The sequence below is a fragment of the Embiotoca jacksoni genome, unplaced genomic scaffold (assembly GCF_022577435.1).
Source record: "Embiotoca jacksoni isolate LCO1_2020_lvr unplaced genomic scaffold, fEmbJac1.0.p SCAF_9, whole genome shotgun sequence".
Classification (NCBI taxonomy): domain Eukaryota; kingdom Metazoa; phylum Chordata; class Actinopteri; family Embiotocidae; genus Embiotoca; species Embiotoca jacksoni.
Window position 1 is genome coordinate 2,591,835 of NW_027185447.1, and position 11,566 is coordinate 2,603,400.

At 41.2% G+C, this 11,566-nt stretch overlaps 1 protein-coding gene across 1 annotated transcript; it reads right to left on the reverse strand.

Annotated features, from left to right (window-relative positions):
* Positions 1 to 1,640: 1,640 nt before the first annotated feature.
* On the reverse strand, positions 1,641 to 11,436 carry LOC138193119 (probable pleckstrin homology domain-containing family N member 1). Its single transcript, XM_069140942.1, has 11 exons — positions 11,260 to 11,436; positions 9,044 to 9,152; positions 8,058 to 8,204; positions 7,679 to 7,765; positions 6,311 to 6,398; positions 6,082 to 6,218; positions 5,848 to 5,994; positions 4,036 to 4,122; positions 3,701 to 3,776; positions 3,478 to 3,554; positions 1,641 to 2,063 (listed from the first exon to the last, which is right to left on the reverse strand). Exons 1-11 carry the CDS (start codon positions 11,352 to 11,354, stop codon positions 1,932 to 1,934), a joined length of 1,182 nt encoding a protein of 393 aa, XP_068997043.1. The 5' UTR covers positions 11,355 to 11,436; the 3' UTR covers positions 1,641 to 1,931.
* Between the last annotated feature and the right edge of the window lie 130 nt (positions 11,437 to 11,566).

Below are 11,566 nucleotides of genomic sequence, written 5' to 3' on the forward strand. Positions count from 1 at the left end.
TTAATTTGAACCAATCAGCTCGCACCATAACCGACCACCACTCTGCCACCGCTGCAACTACCTACCGTGTCCACCAGAGGTTGTTTTTTTTCTGAGCACAGCGTATTATTAAAGTTAATAAACGGCAGCAGCGTGACGAGGTGCTGATCGTTAATTTTGCGCTGATTGCTGAATGTTCATAGTTTTTCCCGGGTCACTGACAGTTCACAGAGAGTTGTACTCGACACTGTCATCAGCTGTCCAATCACAATGAAGGAGGAGCGGGACAAAGGCAGTTAACCAGACACTGTTCACTGATTGGTCCGCCCTTCAGAGTGGCTGTGAAAACGTTAATACGATCCGAGTTCCAGACTGTATTAACAGGGAAGAAAAACTGCAGCTGCGAGCGACAGTCGGTGCTGCCAGCCAAAGAGCACCATCATCACACTAGTTTGAACTTGTGAGCACTTCAGACCTCTTGTGGTAATATTCTAACTTCTTTTCACAATAAATCAAAGGATAAACTCGATGACGGCTGAAACTCTTGGCAAAATAAAAGCAGAACAAGAAGTAAGGTAGACAGCTGTTGGCGGACAAAGGAATGAAGTTTGATGAATTTCTTCTAGACTGTTGAGTTAACTGTTAACGCTAATGCCCATGTCATGAGAGCAGATAACTGTATAACATCAGGGATGAAGGCAATGTACTGACCATACACCATATGGGGACAAATCCCATTGGATTGCCGCAGCAGTGTCTGCCCTCATATTCTCACCCTCACTCCTCCTGCCTAAAACTAGCCAACACTGTTGGTAACAGAATCTGATGGGTCACAGATAACTGTGACACACAACTGAGACCAAACTGCCTGGATGCTACACCGACTCACTATCGCCCCCCTAATGTGTTAAGTGGTATTACAAGATAAGACCAGGAAATGGACGAAGGTACCAAATTCCCGTTGGGAGGCGTTTACATGAACCACCTGAGTGGTAAATGTGCCACTTCAGCTTCACATACACAAACTTCCAAACTTTTGTTCCAGTTTAGCACCAGTTGAATAAAATCTAGACATTATGTTATCACATCAATAAATACAGAATGAAACAACACTGTCACACACTAAGCACTAACTTACATTCAGGTCTACATCCTCCACATTGTTCCCCTTGAGTGTCAATTGGCCGATAGCGCAGTATGACTGAGCTGAGACCTGTTGTTAATGGACCACTATAATCAACATTCAGATGTAAACTCCTCCAGTGGCACATGAAATGTTTATAACCTGCTGTTTTCTACATCCGCCGTGTTAGTTGTAATTTAAATGGTTGCTGGTGCAGCGTGTGTATTTATACTCCTCTAGCTGGTTGTTCTCTAAGGAGATTCTGATGTAAATGTATTTTACTGTAGATGGCTTCATGTATAAAGAGTAGAACATAGTTCCTTTACTTTTCTGACTGTAATTTATATGATTTGACAAATGCTTTCCATAACTTTGCAGCTGGTTTCATTTCTAATTTCACAAAAATACTGTAATACACTGGATTTCTGCACACTACTGTAAATTTTTAACCACTGAAATATATACAGATACTTTTTGCCGTGTGGAATTAATGACTCTAGATTTTTTTTTTTAAAGCTTTTATTGTGAAAAACATGATGTCAATGCTACGTACAGGTATGTACAGGTTCTGCAGGTCTATTTTTCTTACAGAGCTATCGTGTCTACATCTAACGTGTTCAAGTTGAACTGGATCATAGCCTTGTTTCTGTTTGTCCTCACATGAAGGAGCGCTATAAGAGTCTTTTCAGTCCCGTCACAGTGATGAATTCACCCAAATATATCAGAATTAGGGTGTTGTGGCACACATCAGAGTAATATTTACATATTATCTACACTTTATTTAGTTGTACAGTTACAGTAAAGTTTGAAGCTTTTCCCTCCTGATGAGTCAGCTGCGGCCGTTGATGTGACAGTGGTCGGCTGCGAGCATCGGTTCCCGGGACTCCTTCCTGCTCCTCTGCAGCTTTGGCAGGATGGGAGGTGGAGCGTGACTCACAGCAACGTGGCCGCTTCTGTCTGGCTGCGGATCACAGAGAAAGTCTTGTTTCTGCAACGTTGCCTCAGAGTTTGGGCATCAACCATCACTCTCGGACATGAATATTTATTGCAAACTTTATATCTTCGACAAGTTGTTTTTATCTGAATCTAGAAAAAGACGGTTGACTTTAAAGGGCTTATGTATGCAAGGAGTTTAAAAATCTTTGCTTCAGGCGGAATTTTTATGCAACAACTTCAGAACAAACACTAAAAAATATACCAGGATATGGTTTTGATTTCAAACAAGTTTGTTCATATTGATTTTCATTTAAAACGGAAACAAGTGGCGGCTAAAAGAAACTGCATGTAAACCGATGCACAGTTGCTGGAAATTGAACCTGTCCTCTAGTAATTACTCTTGTATACAACTAACAACAGATAGATTCAGGGAGGAAATATATTGTACTATATAATTGTACTGAATGTCTACGGGCTCATTGCTCAGAGAAAAACTATTTGGGCAAAAACCACAGTCTCATCTTTTCATTAATTATATTGCATCACTTCCTCCCGCTGGCCGATACAGTAGACGTCACTAACATAATACATGACTATTTCTTTTTTTACACCTTTGCGCCGGTGTAGGTAAAAATGTTTGGGGTTGTCTGTCCTATTCTTGTGAATGTCTCATCACAGTCGTTTACTTAATCCCAAGGATGAAATAAATAGATTTTGAGGGGTCAAAGGTCACAGCCATAGTGACCACCATTCTTTCAGAAAGGCCTCAAGGGAATTTCTTCAAATTTGGCACAAACGTTCACTTGGACTCAAGAATGAACTGATTAACTGCTGGGGGTCAAAGGTCACTGTGACCTCACAAATTCAATTTGTGGCCATAACTCAACAATCCATATACCAGTTATGATAGTTTCACACAAACATCTTTGAGGATATAATGATAAAGTGATGACATTTTTCATCCAAAAGGTCAAAGGTCAGTTTCACTGTGACATTAAAATCTTTTTTTGCAACAGCATCAATAGTTGCAATATTGTCAATCATCTTTACTGGCCAAGCATGTAAACACATTAAATTCCTTCAAAGTCTTCACTACAAATATTATATGAATCTGGACAGATGTGGATGTAAAGTACAACCTGACTGGTTGGTGGAGGCAGACAACCGCAAGGAAGTAAATCTATTTTTATTTTGTGCTTCAGATATTTTTGTACTGATTTGAATTTAGAGCATTAATTTATCTTTTTTTTTTTTGTTTTGTTTTTTTTACTTAAAGGGGCTTTAAAGTAATAGAAAAGGTGTCAGGTAAGGAAGCCACAATGATAACCAGTCGTGTTATTCCACTCAGCTCCACTGAGCCTTTTAGCCTCTTTTAGCTCATCATTTCACATCAGCACCTACATGATGTCTAATCCGTCATAAAGATAAGACAGTCGAACCTGTTGTAATTGAAAGATCCAGTTCTGATAATCCTCCAGGCAGGTGCACGACACCTGCAGGGGCTCCAACAGCTCTCCTAAAACCAGACAGCGATTAGATGAAATTAATCACTGCGCTTCGTTCTGCCCACCCAATATTAATGTGTTGATGTCACATGTCTGTCTGTGTGCGTGTGTGTGTGTGTGTGTGTGTGTGTGTGTGTGTGTGTGTGTGTGGGTGTACCTCTCAGCTCAAACTCCAGCCGTCCCGGCAGGGCAGACCTCTCCACTGCTATGATGCCGTGTCGGGCCAACCTGCCCTGTTAGAGACGACAGAAGATTTCTACTTTAATATGATCCCACATTTATCTTACAGTAAGTACTTTGTCTCAGAGCTGATTGAAATCCATTTAATGATGCAGGCAGCAGCGGGTTTAAGTTACAACATGTTCCAGCCAGGCTATCTGTCATGTGTCAGAAGAACAAACACTGTGTGATGATTACTGGGACACGGAGTAATGCCACTGTGGTAGAGGAGGTATTATTATGGATTTTTCCCATAGAGTCATTTTACAATACCTCATATCTTATATTCAGCCGCTTGTTGTCAACAGACAGCAGCAGCACGTCTTGTGGGAAGAGAACCATCAGTCTCTCCTGGAGTCCCTGCAAGAACAAAGCCAGCAACGTCTCTTACTGTGTGTTAGTATCCCACCGACAAAATACTGAAATCAATTTATGTTGGTAACAACAACATCACACTCTCCTGGTTAATTGATGAAGTATGTTGCTAATGTGGAGACGTCACTAAAAAGACATCAGATGGTCACAAAGGTGAACAGTCACAGTTGTTCTGTGCAGCGAGAGAGTATTGCAAACATTTCTCTGCTGCGCTCACTTTCAGGTTTACCATCAAATAAAATGGTTTCAATAATCTGCATAAACAACCTGTTTCATTGCCACATTGGACTTTGGTGAAGCAATATATATCAGCACTAAACCAAAAGTAGGACTAAATCAAATCAAAATTGTAATACAGCTTAATTTCGCATATTAATTTGACAGGCTGATACAGTTTCTGTTAACTGAATGAGACCATAGATGGAGCGATGCTTGCGAGCTACTTCAGGCAGTAAACTCAAGCTGCTCTGCTCTTTATCATGGGACATGCCACATACTCCATAACCATCTAACATACACCCTCCCAATTTTGGTGGTCTATTTAAGCTGCAAAAATGTCCCATCTCTCCCCTTCGTCTGTCAACGACACTTCTACTTTCAGACTCCTCCATCCACCTGCAGGCTCCGGGCAGGTTGAAGATATTTGCTCAACACTCTCCAATATCTCTAACTAATCATATTTATGGGGAGTGATGAGGCCGAAGCCCAGACACCAAACTTAACTATGATCTGCTGCTGCAATAAAGATCCCAAACGTGAGGTGTCTGACTGAACTGAGAACAGAAGCAGCCTCTACAAGGTGAAAGAGTAAAAGTTTGCAAACCCTTTTCTTAGAAACAGAAAGGTGATGCACACCAGGCAGCTGGTGTCTTAATTTTACATAAAAGTTATTTTAAGTGGCGGCTTATCTGAAACCATGTGATCACTCTGAAGGGACAAAAAAAAAGACATCTCTTGCATTTAGTTTTGTGTTTGGCCATCTATATGAGCAAATTTTGTTTTCATGCTGAAAAAACACATTAGTTTCTCATGTTAAGATATGTTGCAACATGTGGAAAACATGAGAAACTAATGTGTTTTTTATGTGGAAAATGTTTTCACATGGGAATCTACACTGGCTTCACACATTACATTATATGAACATTTTCCAAAACCACGTTTCCCACGGAGAAATACATGTTTCGCATGTGCTGAGTCACATGTGTCAGGTGGTCACATGAGTTTTTGTACATGTGAAATTCATGTGGTTTTTCAGGAAGGGTTCCCTACTCTTTTTTTAAACATTGATTCATCATTTCTATCAAGATTTTAAATGACACCTGTTAACTGAAGACAATCATCATCTTAGCATCGTGTTGATGTAGTAAATTGATTTTGGACAAAAATACAGTAAATAAATATGTCAGAGTCTTTATCTTTCTTATCCTGGTCCTTCTTACTCAATTTGTGCCTTTTTTTTTTATTCTTTTTTTGTTTATCTGATCCCTCCATTTTTGCCTCATACTAAAAAAATACAAACGTTGTTATTTTAACAAAACAAGCTTGAACAGTTCAGTATCCTGTTCCATGGTCTCACCTTCATACAGCATACATACATTTATTAATCAGTCACATCAGGTCTTCTCTAGCTGAGCACCTGCCAACAATTGACTTGCTTTACTTCAACATGTCAAAACACCAAAACCCTCCGATCAGGCTTCAGACAGCTACCTGTCTCTGTATGTTGATGATGTGAACCACAGACATGTATTCCAGCTGACCCATGTGCTGTATGGGCGAACCCTCCCACTGCCATATCGGCACTTGTAGGAGGTATTTCTTCAGCTCTTCTCTTTTCCAGTGTTCATCACATGGTAACTATAACAGAGAGATAAGAACACTGTGTTAACTACAACCAGTTCTCTACATGCAGCTGTGGCCATATGTGCAACAGTTAATCATTACCAGATAGGAGAGAGCGCAGTGGGAGGGGCTCATGGGTTGCGTCATGGACTTGTATCTCCTGTCTTCAATGTGTTGCATCCATCTCTGGAACTCAGCTGCACTGGCACAGATGAACACCTTGGAGTCCACCATTGGACCTGGATGAAAGAAGGAACATCATAAATCACGCTCTGTACTTTACACCGCGTTGCCACGTCTCAGCTGAGCTGGACAAGTTCCACTGACTCACCGCTGATCTCAAACATGTGCGGTGAATGTGACGCGTCGGGGTCCAGGGCGACGACCTGGAAAGAAAGTCCAGAAAGGGGAAGGATGCCCTGCGAGATGAGAGGAGACAAATTTAAGGAAATAAATCAGGTCTGTCAGCGTGCTTCAGTTTCCTCCATTGAGATTATAGTGCAGGACTTCCCCAACAAAACAAAAAAACAGCATAATTTTAGTCCCTGCTACATCTTTGTGTCATGTTTCAATGGACTTCCTTGTTAAATGTATTCCAACATTTGCAGAAAACAATGCCCATTATGTCCTGTTGAGTTTGTAAACTGTACAAGCCTGCATTGCAAACTTGGAAAGGGTGTTCGCGAGGTATGAGCAAGTGCCAGGCAGGGAGGATCTAAAGAGTTGCATTATGGGAGTTTGAGATCCAGCAGTTTCATTGTTCGACTGGTAGGAAATAAAAATCTGGATATTTCAGCCTCTGTTGCTGCAATTTGAACCCATTCTGAGCCCTTACCGCGTACATTTCACATGTGCAAAAAATGTATGTGTTCACATGTGACCACATACACGTGATGCATGTGAAACATGTGGTTTTGGAACATTTTCATGGTGTAATGATTGAATCCAAGTAATAGCCCATGTTATCATATGTTGCAACATGTGGTAAACGTGGTTAATACATGTGATCACATTTTTCTGAAAAGGTGGAAGCAAAAAACACTAAATGACAGGACGACTCCTTTAAAGCAGGTCATTCTGAGCTTTGTGTCAACAGTTTGGCTTCAAACAGTTTCTTGATTATGAGAGCTGTTCATCATGTGTTTTGTACCAATTTCTTATATTTTTTTTCAAAATATTCAATAAGTAACTAAACACTTAATTTAGTGAAAGACCTTAAAGCAACATTCATTGACTTTTGGCCACTAGGGGGTGGAAGAAAACCTGTAAACACAACACTGACATGTAATCACCTTCTTTGCATACAGTATGTTTATGTCTACCTGCCAAATGTGTACACCTCTTAGCTAATGATTTGAGGAATTAAAAGATGTACAGCCTAGTTTTCACTTTTTTCAGCGTAGTTTGGTTTTAGGTCTCCACCATCTCCTGAGAAGAAATCCTCTTGTAGATGTGCTGTTGTATTCAAAGTGGCTCTCTAACTTTGTCTGTGCTACTTGCTGCTGAGCACATAGCACATCGTTGGTTCATTAATTGGGAGTCCACTACTTTATTTCCAGCAACCAGTCACTGAAACTTTGTCCTGCACTTTATCAACACCTGACAAATCTTCCCACTTCCGTGCAAAAATAAAGTAGTATTTCAAGTGGTGCAGGTTTTCTCTGAACTTGTAAAGATCTTTTAAAAGTAAAAAGAATACCTCATAAATTAAGTCTTGTCGAGAGTGGTCCAGAGAGAGGATGAGCAGGTGAAACGAGAACAACACCAGGAAGTGTTCACTGGTTTCCTGTGGAGACAAACATCATGAAGAACTGACCAAGTAGGAAAATGATTTCAGTGTTCAGTTGCTTTCAAACTGTTTGATCAGAGGATCCATCATCTTCTGTCTATGTTTTTAATGTTCACAACAATAAAACTGACCTGTTTTACTATTTTTCAATGAAATGGCAGACTGAAGTTTTGCTCTTTTTGCTGGATCACTATTACGATCCACAAACCATTAAACATAATTAACTGAGTGAGTTATTGTGCCACTGTGGGAACTTTAACATGGCCTCCTTTGTGTGGTGCTGTGTTACCTGTGTGTAGCTGTTGTACAGAGACACCAGGGAGGAGTGGATGATCTCTCCATACATGTGGGCAGGTTGGCCCTCCCAACCTCTGACAGGCTGCTGGGAGTAAATCCTGTGGTGGAGCTCGTCTCTGCTCCGGCCCCACAGCACCACCTGCAGACACAAAAATGTATGAGCGCACATTTGTTGATCATCACATATCTGTTACACTTTATTTTTCTATGATAAAAAGACTTAAAACTGCCAAATTCACTCCTGGATGGATTATTCTATGTAAGGCTGTCAAGCAGGCGTTTTTTTCCCCCCCTTTTCATCTCCTCATGTCACCGCCCCTATTAGTGTCTAAATATGGCCTCATGTTCCACAGAGTGACAACTCATGCAAAAACAACTCAGCAAAACAAAAAAAGTGTGTTTCACAGTTTGAGTCACTGCCTTTGACCACAAACTACAGAATTTGATATCTTCATTTGAAAGCAGTGTCTGCATTTTGGCTGACTGATGATCAGTCCAGTCGTCACCTCTCATAGACTCCAGCCTCCCCTGTGACCCTGTGCAGGATAAAGCAGGTTTAGATAATGGATGAATAAATGGAAGACTGTTCTTCTGCAGCAGTTTACATTTGAAGCCTTTAAAATTTTATAATTTAGGTGCCAGGTTTCTGTGGCAGTGTTTCCTCCATCGTTTGTTTCCTGTAAAGTTTGAATCACAAAAAACAGAAGATGCAGAATGTCTCAGTTTTGTGTGGGAACTTCCCACAGTGTGTGTACAGAGTGTGTCTGTGCGTCAACATAAATACCAGAGTGGAAACTGTTGGTGTTCATGTGAGACACATCTCGTCTCACTCTGCCTGAACGTTAAGTGTTTGCCCAGACTGAACCACACGATGTGTTCTCACTGTGAAAAGTGCAATGAACAAAGTGTACGAATGTGTCTCCGTCACTGTCCTACACAACAAACATACACACAGCACACACACACACACATACTGACCTCTCGTTCCAGGAGTCGTATTGAAGGTTTGCGTGGCGGCGGCGACGGCTGCTCATCTCTGCTGCTCCTCACTGACAGCTGAAGTCTGGTTTCTCCCAGACTCCACACCCTGAAAACACACACACACACACACACACACACACACACACACACACACACACACACACACACACACACACAAACACAGAGATTAGAACATTTTATCAGACAGCAGTGTGAGGTGAGGTAGCGGCAGTCAGTGCTGTGGACTCAGTGGTTTTCCTTGTGACCTCGTTGTGGCACAGACTCAGTTCCTGGTGTTTGCTGTGCAGTGTGTGAATGCTACAGCCTATGTCCTATTATGTCTGTCTGTCTAAACTATGAGTAGGAATCCCTATCAGTCTGAGCTAGTAAAGAAATGATTGAATGAAAAGCAATAGAAGATATCACGATATGAATGACATGTCTTCGCCCCCCTGGTACGCAGCAGCAGCAGACATAATCACATTACAACAGTCAGAGCAGACACAGACCCACCTGCTCACCCGCTATATTCTGTAACCATTGCCTGCTAATGACATAATTTTTTGCCCCAGTTTAATGCTACAAATAAATGTTTGGCAGACAAGAAAAAAAAAGGTTGAAATTTGAGTATGTTGATTTCCCACAATGTAATGCATAATGGAAGTAGAAAAGACTGCATGTTAACTTTTGATCATTTTAATATGAGTATTTCATGTTATATCTATTAATAATCAGCCTCCTCGATGACGTGGTGGTACCTGTCAGGGTTTGTGGCTCAGGAACTGTTGGTGAGTCTACAGAGTCTACAGAGTCTACGGGCTGCGAAGGGAACTTTTGTGAATAGTGAATTGTCCTTTTGACAGATGTCTCTCTGAGTTTGGGGATCAATATGTGAAACTGTATATACACACATTTTAAAGTGGATCATAGCTGGAATCATTTAAACTCAAGCTGAAACACTGCAGCAGCTTTTTAAACAGGTGTCTGTCATGTCACTTTAAGTGATCTGGTGCTGGTTTTATGCATTTGTTCTTTGTTTTATTTCCTTCTGGATGCATTTTGCTATACAGTCTTGCAGACAGTGAGACAGATTCATGATGTAGTGCATCTCCAGAAATAGATTCTGCTTCTCTTGGAAAGTTTAATTGGAAGTCCCAGTCAAAGTCCTGCATTTGTGCACAAATTGCATATTTTCCTCAAAGTGCAAGGGGATTATTTTCTTGTATATTTACATGAATGGCAATCAATAGATCATAAATAACACTTAGCTATCGGTTTTGTCTCTACATTAACATCCCAGCACACACTACACAGACCTCACTGAGCATATGTATGTATGTATGTGTGTGTATGTGTGACAGCGCATCGTCAGACTGCAGATCTCTGTCTGTGTTATGAAACACAAACAACCATGATTAGTGATTATTAAACAGCCACACATAAGGACCAGTAGCTCCTGTTGTGATTAGTTTCTGCTAATCCCCCAGCCTCAGCGCGAGCGGGGATTTGTCCCGCCCTTACTCTATTAAACCCCGTCATGCTCCAGCCATTGTCTTATAGTAATCTGCTAATCACATCAGTGCAGCATCACTGAGTTCCCAAGTTCATGGTGAGTAAATAGGAGCCAATTAGTTCTTGTGTGTTGTTGTTGTTCTGACTGCTGATGGGTAAAAATACAATCTGCTGTAATCAAGGTGTTATCATGCTTTTTATGCTTCAAGGATTTCAAGTTAAAACTTTTTCTTCACAACACAACCTGGAAGTGTTTCTGTCTGACAACACATTCTGTTCCTGTAAGTTAAACAAACTGTATCCTCGTAAGTTGTATCAATGAATACATGGCAGCTCTAACAAAGACTGATGAACAAGAACATTTGCACCTACAAAACACATGAAATGCCACAGAAAACCACAGAGGGTTTAAAGAGAAGCTGCTGAAAGCCTCTTTCTTTCTTTACACCGTTACCACTTCCTCCTCCAGACTTCACAAAACCACATTCAAACGTTTAAACGGAACTGAAAGGTGCAATCTCTATAAACAGTGACATTTTGGATGAGATATTGATGCGTCCCATCCAGCTCTTATTTCCATTGTAGTATTTTATTCCAGCATCAAAGCAGAGTGATACATGTGTAAATTCCCCTCCAGTATCTTTCTATTTCTAAACATCTTTCAGCTTTAGAACAGTAAACTTGTGTTTGTGTTATCTTACCCTAAATTGTCTGCGGAGAGCTCCAGGAGCTCGAGCTCATCAGGGCCCACCTCGTCCACTCCAGTATGCCTCTGGGTCACGCTGCAGCATCCCATGACGTACGAGGAGTCTGACCCGCTCAGCCTCGTCTCAGCTTCTGGTCCGCACACCGAGCACCATCTGCCTGGGCAATCAGCCAGACAGTTTGCGTGTGCCACATTAAAACCGAAGAGGTAACATCAAAATGTGGGGGTGGTTGGATTGAAAAGAGGATATTGTGCACTGGAGAAGGGGCGGGTGTTCTGCTAAGCTCTAGTTCCCCCTTCCA

Coding starts and splice junctions, on each gene's coding strand:
- LOC138193119 (XM_069140942.1), bottom strand. CDS start 11,354: ATGGGATGCTGCAGCGTGACCCAGAGGCATACTGGAGTGGACGAGGTG. Junction 5,995..6,081: donor ACTGCGCTCTCTCCTATCTG/GTAATGATTAAC, acceptor TCTCTGTTATAG/TTACCATGTGATGAACACTG. Junction 4,123..5,847: donor TCATCAACATACAGAGACAG/GTAGCTGTCTGA, acceptor TTGTTCTTGCAG/GGACTCCAGGAGAGACTGAT.